Genomic DNA, 15,737 nt, shown 5'->3' on the forward strand with positions numbered 1-15,737 from the left:
CTGTCCTGTCTGGAGATACCTCTGGTCCCACACGTTTTCGTCTGACAACCTTTTTCTTCTTTGGGGTTTTATGGCGGTGTGATACCAATATTTGGTGCATTTACCGCCACCTACCGCGCTGGAGTGGGATGGACACTATGGAGATGTTCTAGTTTCTGCGCCCTGGTTCAAGGGTTTTCAAACTTGAGCCCCTGGGTTAGGACCCCCTATAATGTGTGTTTATTTTCGTGAGCCAATTAAGTTCCTGAGAGCTGCATGGAGCTTGCAGTTTTAAAGCACAATTCCTGCTATTCTACACATTTTGCCATAGCTCATACCTTGTTCATATTTGAGGAAGGTCAGCTCTACCCTTTTGGGCCCGTAAGTAAGTTGGTCAGGTCCGACCAGTTTTGATGTTTGTAGGTTTTACAGTGAAGAACGTGATCTGTGGTTGACAGAGAACTCATTTTCAGCAATGACCTGGAGAAAATTTACAGGGGAGATTAATGACCCAGCAGGAAGATGGGGATGATTGAGGCCATGATGGTTTGAAGGCCAGAATGGGAATTTAGCCAGGACACCAGAGTTAATACCCAAACTCTTAGGATAAGTGGCATGGGATCTTTGGTGACCACCCAGTTAACATTCCAGAAAGACAGCACCCCACAGGGCAATGTCCCAAAGCACTGCCGTGGGATGTTTTATTTAACCAGAGGAAAGAGTGCCTCCTACTGGATCTCCAACATCACTGTTTAGCTTCCAAGGTAAACCAGCAGTGGCATGCAAGGTGAAATGCTGCTGGCATAAAAGTCACGTCATTTCCGGGACAGGTACTAACTCTCCCATACACTGGAAAAACCTTGCAGGTGTTGATTTCTGTCGTCCCCTATTTAAGTATTTGGACCGCCCACTAGTAAAGTGGCACACATAAAAGGAGACAGCATTAGAGCAGTTATTAATATAGCTGGCACACCATGCGGCCTATATTTGGGCCTAGCAGGCTGACCTGAATAAGCAACGACTACACTGCAGCTCTTATTTAGAGGCCGTGTCAAAAGTAATGCATTGCGGAGGCCTGTTTGTGTTCTAACGGTCAGAGGTTGTCACAACATTAACGTCTGAAGTGTTCAGTATGGCTGCATTTAGACAGGCAACCCCATTCAGTTTTAGATATATTTTTTTTACTAAATGGTCTTTGGCCAATAAGCTCAGATGTGGTGAAAACTACAATTAGAGTTAGGGGGGGGGGGTACCAGAATTGGGCTGCCTGTCTAACAAAGACTGACCTCTATCTGAGTAGCATGAAAGTCCTAAAGTTAAGTGTGTATACTGATTGAGCATGAAGGTGAACTGATAAAAGATCTGGGTCAACCCATTGACAACCACATAGCTGGTGAACCTAGCATGGGTGCCAGTTCCTTTCTGCTCTCATGGGCATTGTCGTTCATGTGTGATAATGAACACAAAAGAAAACTACATCTGGTTTAAAAACTCAGTAACTATTTCTGTACAACCGTTGAAAATTACAGCATTTCTTTAATGTTTTTTTGTTTGTTTTTTTACGAACTATCAATTTACAGAAAAAGGTGAACAATGTGAGAAGAAAAAAAACAGGTAGAGGGATGGTGTGGGAGAATTAAGGTTTCTTTTTTTTGGCGGAGTGTTAAAGCATGTTTGTGTTCACGGTGTGTGTGCGCGCATGCCCTCTCATTTCATGTTTAGTGTGTTTGAAGGTGGTGTTCTTGACATCTAAATGGGAGGGATACAGCCACACCATTCTGGGACCCTGTAGCAGATACAAAGAGCGCTTAACAAGGGAGGGATGAGTGTGCGGAGCCGTAGACAAAGGGATGGAAAGTGAAGGAAGCGAAGGAGTCAGGGAGCTGCTGGTGCTTCGCAGTAGTCTGGAGACTTCAGGTGTCATGGAAATCCTTCAGCAGCGTGCGTCTCCTCTGCTCAGCAATGTGCATCTGATTCTCCAGATCCTGAAAGAGAGCGAGTGGAAGAATTTCAATTGTTCAGTGTCTAAAACTAACAGTGCCTAGGGACGTACATATTTCAGGGGTCCTTTCTGATTTCCCAAGGCGTGCCATTAACCGGCAACTCCCGTGCTCCCGGCCAATGGAAGTCTTAATCTGGAAACTTTAAATATTCATATACACACACACCTTTTCATTCACATCTTCCCCCTGTTCCTTACCCCTCTGTCATTAGCACTCAGCTCCCCCTCGCTCCCACTCTCGTAGCTGTCTGCTCGTTCCACCTTCCAGGACAGGTTCTCAATCTCCGCTTCCAGCTGGGCTTGCTGGTATTCAAACTGAATAGGACAAAATGCATTCATTAGGCTACTTGTTCATTATAGACAGCATGTTTATTTTTTTATATTTAATATAATTTCAATTAGCAACTTGCAGCACCCTCCCCGTAAATGAATCTCATCAATTTGATTCAATGGCATCTTTGCAGACTGCAAACATCACTGAGTGAATTATTCTATAACCCCCTTGCAAATGTTATTAGCAGAATGTGCTTTGCAAAAAAAAATCTGTCAATTACAACATGCATCCGTTTGTTGTCAGTAGCTTATGCCTGCCCATGCCATAACCCCACTGCCATCATGGGGCACTTTTCACAACGTCGACATCAGCAAACCGCTCACCCACACGAGACCATACACGTTGTCTGCGGTTGCGAGGCCGGTTGGACGTACTGCCAAATTCTCTAAAATGACGTTGCTTATGGTAGAGAAATTACCATTAAATTCTCTGGCAACAGCTCTGGTGGGCATTCCTGCAGTCAGCATGCAAATTGTACACTTCTCAAAGTATCTGCATGTTTTAGAGTGGCCTTTTGTCCCCAGCACAAAGTGCACCTGTGTAATGCCATTGAATCAGCTTCTTGATATGCCACACCGGTCAGGTGGATGATTTTTGGCAAAGGAGAAATGCTCACTAACAAGGATTCAAACAAATGTGCACAAAATGAGAAATAAGCTTTGTGCGAATGGACAATTTCTTAGATCTTTTATTTCAGCTCAAAAACACTTTACATGTTGAGTTTATATTTTTGTTCAATGTATATTAATGGAATGCAGTAGTGTAAAGTACTTAAAATACTACTTAAGTATTTATATTTTGGATAACTTTTACATCACTGAACAAAAGCGACTTTTTAATATATATATATATATATATATATAGTCCCCTACACCCAAAAGCACTCGTTACATTTTGAATGCTTAGCAGGACAGGAAAACGGTCCAATTGACACACTTAAAGAGAACATACCTGGTCATCCCTACTGCCTCTGATCTGGCAGACTCACTAAACACACATGCTTCAATTGTAAATGTCTGAGTGTTGGTGTGACCCTGGCTTTCCTTAATACAAGGAATTTGAAAATATGTTTAACTTTTGATACATTGTAGCAATTACATTTACTTTAGATTCTTAAGTATATTTAAAACCAAAATAGTGTTAATTTTACCGAAGTAGTATTTTGTCCTGGGTGGCTTTCACCAGAGTAATTTTCTATTCAGGTATCTTTACTCTTACTCAAGACAGTTGGGTCCTTTCCCCCCCCCCACCGCTGACAGAATGTGGTAGCTTATACTAGACAGACACTCACCAGTTTTTTACGTGGACCAGACTCCATGTAGTAGGCGTAGGGGTAAGTATACTGCAGAGTGTAGCGACACTGTGGGACAGGCAGATTAGAGATCAGCACGACTTGCCACTGGTTCAAGGAGCAGTGTAGTGCAGGTGGTCAAATAACCCGATAACCCTTTCACACCATTATGCCGAGCGGAACCAAACTGCGCCGGATCAGATTTACACACTTGGTTTGGCACCTCTCAGGTAACAATAAAGTTGTGTGAAAAGCCCATGAAAACATGCGTGTTTTAATGTGTGCGTTTGGTCCTTTTGCGTGGGAACGTAGTACCTTGGCCAGGAGCTTAGCAGCGTTCTGCATGTACTGCCAGTCTATCCAGGTGCCCAGGTTGTTCATCACCCGCTCTTGGATCTTCTCCTGGATCCGCTGGTACGTCTGAGCCTCCAGCTGGAGACTCTTATTGTGGTTCTCCCACTGAACACAAAACACACAGTCAGGACTGGAGAAAGAGTCAGAACAGACACATTCAAGAAACACACTTCTGGGTGATTCTGACAAAGATGTTTGTTCATTTGACATGATGTCTTTGCTTCTATAACACTCAAGAGTTGAACATGAGAGGTATTTGACACACATGAGACAGTTGCCATAATCTAAAAGTACCAGAGATGACATGCAGACTACTTCTGTGGAAGTTTGCGTGACTGAGGAACATGTGTACTTTCCTATAAAGTGCACCGTATGTATTAATCTAATGATGGTCCATTTTTAATGTATGGCTCTGGTTGACATCACATGTGCTGAAAGCGGTGTAATGCTACGAGGTAGACAAGCCACCTGATTGACACTGTTACTCTGGCAACGCATAGGTGTTTGATGTAGTTCATGTCACAGATGAAAGGTTCACCGAATTCCATACAAAACTCAGTGTGCACAGAAGTTACGTACTCGTCAGTGATGGTATCAGGTTAGTGTTTCGTATTCATCTCACCCTCTCAAAGTAGAAAAGGTATTTCTTGAGGGCCTCTCTGGCCTGTGCCTGCTGGCTCTGGTTGACGATGTCTGGGTTCTCCTTATAGCGACTGCACTCATAGTACTCACTGCCATGGGTCTTCCAGTCCCCCAGACACATCCAGCAGAAGTCTACACACATACAGATGACATTAACGGAAAAAACAAGGCGAGCTCAATGTCAAATGGGTTGCATACGGCTTGAGCCCGTTAAAAATCAGCAGAACGTTGGGGGGTAAATTGATGGGTATAAAGGCTCATTTGGTGTTGAGCTGTAAGAAGCAGTGTAACAGATACACACCGTGTTTGCACTTGGAGCATTGCTGAAACAGAGGGGAAACACAATGTCAGACACTTAAAAGAAGCTGAAGTAAAAGTAGACTTTTGTAGAAAAGCTCCAGAGATTTAAAGAAAACTAATGCGAATGACAGTGTGCTGATGGCCGGCACAACCCAGATGATGCAGATTCCATTACCACTCACCATGTGATTGCAGCCTCCATTCTTCTCAATGCAGATATTGCACTTGGGACACTGGGGGGGGAAAGTCATTCGACATTAGACAAAAAGCAAAGGAGAACGTTTAAAAACCACACCTAATTTCATTGTGTGCGCGCGCGCGCGCGCGCGTGTGTGTGTGTGTGGCCCGTCTCACATCTTTAGTGTGCGCACTGATGTAGTTGGCCGTTTCGGAATCGTCTGCACATTTGGTCAGCCACCTTCGAACAGTCGGGCAGTCTGTGGGGGCGTGGTACATGGCCCTGCATTTGAAACTGAGACAGTAGAGAAATAGTTAAGGGCATCCGCAGGGAGTCAAATGACATGACCATTGGTTTCTGACATGATACACATGACTCAAGTTGTGTACTGATCTGGGTGTAAGAGTTGTATGTGCTGGCGTCGGTCTTACCAGAAGACCTCATTGCAGTGGATGCACTGTACTCTGCGGGCCCGTGGCTCCTGCACTTGGATGACGATGGGGCAGTCTGCCCCTGGACACAGCTGCAACTGGAAGTGGCTCTGAAGAGAGAGGAGGCTTGTTCAGTCGTCTATCAACATGTCTGTGGACCATTCAAATGCGGCAAGTGTCCTTGGTCAGAACTAAACTTAATTTCTACTCAGTCCGACTCAGAAGACCGCTGATGCGCCTGTCGGTTTCCTTGTCGCAGAGACTTTTAAAAAGGCTCACCTTTCAGCTTCTAGAAGTTCTACATTTCTCAAAGAACGCACCGCTTTAATTGTCACATTTACAAATGTAAACAGGCTATTTTTAACACCACATTGCCTTGTAAAATAATGATTTTGTAACACGTTCACTTTAATGAACAAAAGTCAGCTACAGCCAAAATGTTAACAAGCTAGCAAACCAAAATACCACTTGGTAGCTCATTTTGGTTGCCTGGCTTGCTGGACTAACATCCTTAAATTATTTTAACAGATGGGTTGATTGATATTAAAATAGAGCAGGTATGCTATTTGGACCATCCAGGCTGCTGAAGTCATGCAAACACTTTTTGCGTTTATATAATTTCTCATGACGTTACTGCAGACATAACTGTCTACAGATGTAGTTAGACCCACTGTAAACCAGCCAAGACACCGGGCCTTACCGACAGCTACAGAGACCTTCAATAGCTAGGCAGGTCCTGACAAATATGCACACTGGCTGAAAGACGGACATTAAGAGGCCGATCGTTTCCTTTTATTAACAGTATGCTGGCAGTGCAATTTCACCGTTTGCTGTTCAAGAACAAAAGCTGCAGGGAGAAACAGAAAGGCAAAGAGGGACAGACCAATAGAAAGAGGGACAGACCAATAGAAAGAGGGACAGACCAATAGAAAGAGGGACAGACCAATAGAAAGAGGGACAGACCAATAGAAAGAGGGACAGACCAATAGAAAGAGGGACAGACCAATAGAAAGAGGGACAGACCAATAGAAAGAGGGACAGACCAATAGAAAGAGGGACAGACCAATAGAAAGAGGGACAGACCAATAGAAAGAGGGACAGACCAATAGAAAGAGGGACAGACCAATAGAAAGAGGGACAGACCAATAGAAAGAGGGACAGACCAATAGAAAGAGGGACAGAGAGACCGAGGGAAGCGCCCACAAGCAGCCAGACAGACCACCAGAAGGACAGGCTGAGACTCGTACCTCCACATAGTCCCTGAAGAGGTAGCGTCTATATTTGTCCTTCAGCTCCTCACCAGACAGCAGCGAGAGCACAAAGTCTTCTGGCATTTGGAGGGAACAGTCCTGAGCCATACAGGAGATGCCTGCACACAGAAAGATCAGCCATTTTAAATATTTTAAGCATATACCCTGAGCATAAAAAAAACATCTGGAGAAACATGGATTTCAAAGATTATTTTTTTTTTTTTATACGAGACAAATTTTAAAATGTAAACAGCCAAGGTACAGACAACGGAATATGATTGCAAGTAAAGGCTACCAAATAATTGTCACCGGGGTTCATCTTCAAAGCCTCTCATGTCACTATTCTCAAAGGAAAAACAAGCTGCTGACTTCTGAACACACTGACAGGTCGCATCAGCCCTAGCAGCACTGCTTACCCACTCCCATCCCATCTTTGACAAGTACAGTGCAATGCTGCTCCCAGCATCCTTTGCAGAAGGAGTGCTGACAGGGCAGCGCGAGCAGGGTGTCCCTCCGAACCAGCTGCAGACACACCCCACACTGGAGGGACTGAGGCGTCTGAGGACCGAAAGAAAACATCACACACACGATGGTCAAATGGTGGCCCAATGGCCAAATCTGGTCAGTGACAGTTCAGACCACCTACACAACTAGAACATAGAGTCCCTGTACCTATCCAGACAGAACCTTGAACCCAAATACATTCCAAACAAACTCCATAGAAAGAGAGCACTCTTAGTACTTACAGGAACTGATCTGCAGGTGCTGCTGGGCTGGACCTGGGCATCAGACAGCAACTGAGATGAACTTGACTTGTATCTAAAAAAGGCAAAACCAGGGAACCAGAAATCATATTCAAACCCGTTTATCAGAATATTTGCATAGTGTATGAAAATATGAGTGAGTAGGACTAAACTCGTGTGCGTTTACCTGTCCAGTATTTGTGACACTTGCCAGTGAAAGTGCACAAGGACCAGTTTAGCTACAGCAGGTAAAACCTGTCCAGAGAGAGGACAGAGAAGCATGGTTATGAACACAACTGTTCTCAGGAGGCAGCAGCAGACCCTTCAAGTACTTTCATTGATTACTTCTTTAAACTGATAACTACGGAGACTGGTAAGATAGGCACCTCATAACTAGATATCATATGACCGTGCCACAGATATGGTATGATATTTCTGTTCACCATTCAATTTAGGTTAACACACAGCCGACCGAGAAAATACGTGGCCCCTAACCTAACTCAGATATTTTCACACCCGTACTAGTTACAGTTAAGATTGAGGGTATGGTAATTGACCCTAGATGTGGTTAATTGTAACAATCTACCTCAATTACCCCTAAAACTAGCCCAACACAAACCTTCAGGATGGCGGCGATACTGTTGACCTCGTCGCAGAGCACCTTCTGACTCTCCCTGTAGTCGAGGCAGGTGAACTCGTACTCCTCTGGGTCGAACGAGTCAGACCCCTGCTGCTCCATGTCGCCGGCCACGCCTTCATAGTAGTCGGCTATGTCCCCCTGGTCGTCGTCGTCCCCCCCGTCATCATCCTCAGAGTTGACCCCGAGGTCATCCTCATTGATGTTCATGTCCACAGACATTCGCCGGCAGAGACGCCCTCACTCCCTGGGACTGGCTCTCTGGCCGTCAGAACCACCTGGGGAACTACAGAGCCCAGAGAAAAAGGCTCCACAAACTAGCCCAACACCGCTCAGCAGCAGCGGAAGAAGCAGAAGAAGTTACACTCCCCGTCTTTCATGAGGAACTGCCGAGATGGATGCTCTGAAAGGAGACAAAGAACTTGAGGATAAGCATGAGGGGGGGGGAAATAAAATGGTTCAGAAAAAAAAAAAAACTTGACAACGGTTGAGTCTGAGGATATTTATATGGACAAGGCTTCAGAAAGATCGGGAAACCACAGATAGCTCCCATGACCCCTGGGACTCTCCTTTCTTCTAGTTGTACATTAGACAAACAATATGATAACACGTGTGGGATACAAAGCACGCGAAGCGGCTTAATGCAGCGGTTTAAAGGATTACATGACGATGTTTTCCCCTACTGACAAGGCGGTAGGACAGTAGGCACAGGAGCAGCCGCGTGACATACCATCTAGTCCTAATAAGAAAAACGTGAATATTCAGCCACCTATAGTGACTTCTTGCATTCCCCCAAAAATATATCTCCACGTAGTGGGCGGTGTGGCGATTGTCTGCTCCTGTCCTACGGTTTGTGATGGACTTTGTGGCATGAACATAAAGCCATGGATCACCGCAGTAGGCAGCCAGGAGTTTGATATGTAACTTGCAACATTGACCTGGCCCCCAGGTCAGTGCTAGACGCTTGTTTGCATTCCCTACATGCTATAAATAGGCACTTATGCATACACGATATCATAGACGTAGTTAGGTGTGTACAGTGTAATACATCAAATGATGTGGGTTCTGGCCGAATACACAAACATGACTGGCTCGTAGCTGGGTTTGCCTAGCCAATTTCCCAGCGCTAACGTTTGGCGAGCTAACGTTAGTTAACATACAATAAAGTAGAGGTTACCACAATAGCCGTTTTCCAAATAATTATTTTAATAATCAATAAAATACGCTATCCTAGACATAGGCAACGTAGATCAACAGCGGTGCCATTGTTCCAACCCGGAATTCACCAGAACTGATACATAACGAGTCGCTGATCCCCCTAGCCGCCGCATCTCTCACACGCTAACCCGGGGATTGGCATGTAAACAAGGCCGTCTGTGGCTCGTTAACAAACTAACTTACCTTATCGTTGGCATAACGCTTCCACACCAAGTACTGAAGTCTTTACTTACCTTCCAGGCCGAGTTGGGTCGCCTTGCAAATGAAGCCAAAAGTGGATTTAAGTACCAGGACCAATTCTGAAAAACTCGCCAGCTAAGTGGAAGACAGAAAGTAAATTAATATTCAAAAATTGCGTCACTTCCGTGTCTCCATCGATGACACCCATTGGACAGTTATATTATTCAAGGCGGGGACCCAAATCAAGAGGATTCGATTAATCAGGCTCGAGCGCCGGGTTAGACATGTTTTACACCGGGTGAAAGTTGACCGCATATTCGTTTTGGAACCGGGCGCATGAGCCATGTGCCCCGTTCATAACCAACGGCGAAGTTGGCTGAAAACAAATCACTAAATTAACCACGTGGAATAATGTGTAGGATTCTGTATTTTCACATGCAAAAACCGCTTTATCTACCTTCCCAATGAAAATTCAAGCATATCTTTAATGAAAAATACATGTTTCTGGACAATACACCATGCTGCCTGGCTGACAACATGACCGAGCGACGCAGATTACTGTTCATTTGAGAAAGGCGCTCCTCCCTCACCACTTTTGCCCGTTCACATCACGGGCCATAGACCGGTGCCCCGCGGTTTAGCATAATCGAATCTGCCCACTGTAATAGAAGTTTCTAGGGAATTAACAAATAATCTACATTATTCGTCCATTTCTAATACCAATACATTCTTATAACAATTAGTAGGAATCCAGACACAATGAATCAAGGTTTTAAGAACTGGCTCTGGCCAGACACTGCATCAACAGTACATTAACAAAAGTAATGAAATTGAAAAAATACATGCCTACATGTGGGACACAATGACATAAAATCAGTCGGGTTTAAAGAATTTATGAAAGAAATCAACAACACTCTCGTGACTATTTTCTCTGAGAGGCTGGGAATATATTTATAGCTCTGATGCCTGTGTAATCCTGAGGGTGCATTCTTGGCTGTGGCTCAGTGACTGTCTGTCCTTGGATCGTGTTCTTCTTAACATTTCTATTGCCGGATTGCAACCAACTGAAAGTTGCATACACCGCCACCTACTGTACTGGAGTGTGAGGCCGGTTACAGCATCCATATTCTGCCTATTTATCTTATCGCAAATCAAATTTTATTGGTCACATACATATATTTAGCAATGTTATTGCGTGTGTAGCGAAATGCTTGTGTTCCTAGCTCCGAAGTGCAGTAGTATCTAACAATTCACAACAATATAGACAAATCTAAAGTAAAAATGGAATTAAGAAATACAGTACCAGTCAAAAGTTGTGAAACACCTCTTCATTCAATGATTTTACTTTATTTTTACTATTTTCTACATTGTAGAATAATAGCGAAGACATCAAAATTATGAAATCACACATATGGAATCATGTAGGAACCAAAAATAGTGTTAAACAAGTCAAAATACGTTTTTTATTCGAGATTCTTCAAAGTAGCCACCCTTTGCCTTGATGACAGCTTTGCACACTCTTGGCATTCTCTCAACCAGCTTCATGAGGAAGTCACCTGTAATGCATTTTAATTAACAGGTGTGCCTTGTTTTTTTTTTTTTATATATGTTTATTATTTTACAATAAAAAATAAAATAAAAAAGACAGCAATACTAACAATGACATTCATTGTGCTATTGAATGGGATGGCCAATTTAGAGGACAAAACAAAACTTAACTCACACATACACAAAATAAAACAAAATCCTATTAGGTGGTACATGTATAAGAAGACAGCATATAGTCATTACAAGCAGTGTAAGCCAAAAATACACAAGCAGTGTAAGCAGTGTAAGCCAAAAATACAGTGCCTTGCGAAAGTATTCGGCCCCCTTGAACTTTGCGACCTTTTGCCACATTTCAGGCTTCAAACATAAAGATATAAAACTGTATTTTTTGTGAAGAATCAACAACAAGTGGGACACAATCATGAAGTGGAACAACATTTATTGGATATTTCAAACTTTTTTAACAAATCAAAAACTGAAAAATTGGGCGTGCAAAATTATTCAGCCCCTTTACTTTCAGTGCAGCAAACTCTCTCCAGAAGTTCAGTGAGGATCTCTGAATGATCCAATGTTGACCTAAATGACTAATGATGATAAATACAATCCACCTGTGTGTAATCAAGTCTCTGTATGAATGCACCTGCACTGTGATAGTCTCAGAGGTCCGTTAAAAGTGCAGAGAGCATCATGAAGAACAAGGAACACACCAGGCAGGTCCGAGATACTGTTGTGAAGAAGTTTAAAGCCGGATTTGGATACAAAACGATTTCCCAAGCTTTAAACATCCCAAGGAGCACTGTGCAAGCGATAATATTGAAATGGAAGGAGTATCAGACCACTGCAAATCTACCAAGACCTGGCCGTCCCTCTAAACTTTCAGCTCATACAAGGAGAAGACTGATCAGAGATGCAGCCAAGAGGCCCATGATCACTCTGGATGAACTGCAGAGATCTACAGCTGAGGTGGGAGACTCTGTCCATAGGACAACAATCAGTCGTATATTGCACAAATCTGGCCTTTATGGAAGAGTGGCAAGAAGAAAGCCATTTCTTAAAGATATACATAAAGTGTCGTTTAAAGTTTGCCACAAGCCACCTGGGAGACACACCAAACATGTGGAAGAAGGTGCTCTGGTCAGATGAAACCAAAATTGAACTTTTTGGCAACAATGCAAAACGTTATGTTTGGCGTAAAAGCAACACAGCTGAACACACCATCCCCACTGTCAAACATGGTGGTGGCAGCATCATGGTTTGGGCCTGCTTTTCTTCAGCAGGGACAGGGAAGATGGTTAAAATTGATGGGAAGATGGATGGAGCCAAATACAGGACCATTCTGGAAGAAAACCTGATGGAGTCTGCAAAAGACCTGGGATGGAGATTTGTCTTCCAACAAGACAATGATCCAAAACATAAAGCAAAATCTACAATGGAATGGTTCAAAAATAAACATATCCAGGTGTTAGAATGGCCAAGTCAAAGTCCAGACCTGAATCCAATCGAGAATCTGTGGAAAGAACTGAAACTGCTGTTCACAAATGCTCTCCATCGAACCTCACTGAGCTCGAGCTGTTTTGCAAGGAGGAATGGGAAAAAATTTCAGTCTCTCGATGTGCAAAACTGATAGAGACATTCCCCAAGCGACTTACAGCTGTAATCGCAGCAAAAGGTGGCGCTACAAAGTATTAACTTAAGGGGGCTGAATAATTTTGCACGCCCAATTTTTCAGTTTTTGATTTGTTAAAAAAGTTTGAAATATCCAATAAATGTCGTTCAACTTCATGATTGTGTCCCACTTGTTGTTGATTCTTCACAAAAAAATACAGTTTTATAACTTTATGTTTGAAGCCTGAAATGTGGCAAAAGGTCGCAAAGTTCAAGGGGGCCGAATACTTTCGCAAGGCACTGTAAATATTGAGTGGAGTACAGCACAGAGTAGCAGCAGATCGTCAACCCAGTTATGAAGCGGGACTAGACCATTTATCCAGTATCGGCTGCCATATTTTGTAAAACATTGGACTTCTATTGAAGGTATTGTATCGAATCTTTTCCACATGTATTATATTCCCCAAATCCCGTAACCACATTTCAAAGGTAGGTACAGTCTCCAGTTTCCAAAATTGCAATATGAGCCTTTTGGCTAATAGAGTACAAAGAGAGACAGCTTTCCCTTCGTGGTTATTCCCATCAACTGTACCAAACAGAGCGGTCAATGGGTCTGGGGCTAGAACTCTATCAAAGGCTCTAGATAAGTAATCAAAAATAAGAGCCCAGTAAACATGTAACTTAGGACATGTCCAGAATAAGTGGGTCAACGTCCCCTCATCCTGCTTGCACCTCTCACACAGTGGTGAGGTGTCCGGGAATATTTTATGCAGTTTTACTTTTGAGTAATGTAACCTGTGTAGGTGTGCCTTGTTAAAAGTTTGTGGAATTTCTTTCCTTCTTAATGTATTTAAGCCAATCAGTTGTGTTGTGACAATGTAGGGTTGGTATACAGAAGATAGCCCTGTTTCATAAAAGACCAAGTCCGTATTATGGTAAGAACAGCTCAAATAAGCAAAGAGAAATATGATATGCCTTTCCATCTGGTTTGCACTTTGTGGAACTCTCATTTGTTTTTCAACAAAGCAATGACCCAACACACCTCCAGGCTGCATAAGGGCTATTTGACCAAGAAGGAGAGGGATGGAGTGCTGCATCACATGACCTGGCCTCCACAATTACCTGACCTCAACCCAATTGAGAGGGTTTGGGATGAGTTGGACTGCAGAGTGAAGGAAAAGCAGCCAACATGTGCTTAGCATGTGCGAACTCCTTCAAGACTGTTGGAAAAGCATTCCAGGTGAAGCTGGTTGAGAGAATGCCAAGAGTGTGCAAAGCTGTTGAAGAATCTCTTTGAAGAATCTCAAATATATTTTGATTTGTTTAACACTTTTTTGGTTACTACATGATTCCATATGTGTTATTTCATAGTTTTGATGTCTTCACTATTATTCTACAATGTAGAATATAGTAAAAATAAAGAAAAACCCTGGAATAAGTAGGTGTCCCCAAACTTTTGACTGGTACTGTATATAAATATTAGGACGAGCAAAGTCAAAGTGGCATTGACTAAAATACAGTAGAATAGAATACAGTATATACATATGAAATGAGCAAAGCAGTACATTATGTAAACATGATTAAAACGACGAGTGTTCCATTATTAAAGTGACCAGTGATTCCATGACTATGTATATAGGGCAGTAGCCTCTAAGGTGCATTGTTGAGTAACCGTGTGGTAGCCGGCTAATTATGGCTATTTAACAGTCTGATTGCCTTGAGATAGAAGCTGATCACCCTGTATTTACCACCTACTGTTGTGTATGATGAATTCATTACACTTTGTGACACAAAACGGAAGGGAAAAGGACGCGGGAAAGGGTAAGAAAAAAATTGCCCTACCATCTAACCCCACACCCATTAAAACCTCACCAATATTCGACTACTTGGCCCTATCAATCAAATGTATTTATAAAGCCCTTTTTACATCAGCCGATGTCACAAATTGCTGTACAGAAACCCAGCCTAAAACCGCAAACACCAAGCAATGCAGATGTAGAAGCACGGTGGCTAGGAAAAACTCCCTAGAAAGGCAGGAACCTAGGTAAAAATCTTGAGAGGAACCTGAGGGGTGGACAGTCCTCTTCTGGCTGTGCCGGGTGGAGGTTATAACTGAACATGGCCAAGATGTTCAAACGTTCATAGATGACCAGCAGGGTCAGATAATAATAAATCACAGTGGTTGTAAAGGGTGCAACAGGTCAGCACCTCAGGAGTAAATGTCAGTTGGCTTTTCATAGCCAATCATTCAGAGTTAGAGACAGCAGGTTTGGTATAGAGAGTCGAAAACAGCAGGTCTGGGACAAGGTAGCACGTCCGGTGAAGAGGTCAGGGTTCCATAGCCACAGGCAGAACAGTTCAACCTGGAGCAGCAACATGACCAGGTGGACTGGGGACAGCAAGGAGTCATCAGGCCAGGGGCATGAGGCATGGTCCTAGGGCTCAGGTCCTCCAAGAAAAGACAAAGAGAGAAAGAGAATTAGAGGGAGCCTACTTAAAATTCACACAGGACACTGGTTAAGACAGAAGAAATACTCTAGATATAACAGACTGACCCTAGCCCCCCGACACATAAACTATTGCAGCATAATTACTAGAGGCTGAGACAGGAGGGGTCGGGAGACACTGTGGCCCCATCCAAAGATACCCCCGGACAGGGCCAACCAGGCAGGATATAACCCCACCCACTTTGCCAAAGCACAGCCCCCACACCACTAGAGAGATATCTTCAACCACCAACTTACTACCCAGAGACAAGGCCGAGTATAGCCCACGGAGTTCTCCCCCACTGCATGAATCGAAGGGGGGGGGGACACCAACCCGGACAGGAAGATCACATCAGAGACGCTCCCCACCTATCTGATCTTACACAAGGCCGACAACCTGGGAGGACGAGACACTATCATTCAAACACATATTCTAACTCTTCTGCAGTAAAATCTTATACACCCAAGTATTTCTCTGCAGCTGCCACCACAACATCTATTTTCAGTGATTTACGTTCCATTTCTGCAGTAGGCTAAGCCAACCTTATTGAAGCACGTT

The 15,737-nt window shown here is 43.5% G+C and overlaps 1 protein-coding gene across 1 annotated transcript; it reads right to left on the reverse strand.

Moving 5' to 3' along the window:
- Window positions 1-1,495: 1,495 nt before the first annotated feature.
- arih2 (ariadne homolog 2 (Drosophila)) lies at window positions 1,496-9,862 on the reverse strand. Its single transcript, XM_021615694.3, has 15 exons — window positions 9,593-9,862; window positions 8,124-8,544; window positions 7,692-7,759; window positions 7,508-7,580; window positions 7,178-7,319; window positions 6,759-6,880; window positions 5,512-5,621; window positions 5,257-5,374; window positions 5,085-5,135; window positions 4,904-4,925; window positions 4,583-4,734; window positions 3,922-4,065; window positions 3,607-3,675; window positions 2,180-2,296; window positions 1,496-1,964 (listed from the first exon to the last, which is right to left on the reverse strand). The coding sequence occupies exons 2-15, from the start codon at window positions 8,361-8,363 to the stop codon at window positions 1,893-1,895; spliced, it is 1,500 nt and encodes a 499-aa protein (XP_021471369.1). The 5' UTR covers window positions 8,364-8,544; window positions 9,593-9,862; the 3' UTR covers window positions 1,496-1,892.
- Between the last annotated feature and the right edge of the window lie 5,875 nt (window positions 9,863-15,737).

This window comes from Oncorhynchus mykiss, chromosome 9 (genome assembly GCF_057628025.1).
Source record: "Oncorhynchus mykiss isolate SJ-2025 chromosome 9, ASM5762802v1, whole genome shotgun sequence".
Lineage (NCBI taxonomy): Eukaryota > Metazoa > Chordata > Actinopteri > Salmoniformes > Salmonidae > Oncorhynchus > Oncorhynchus mykiss.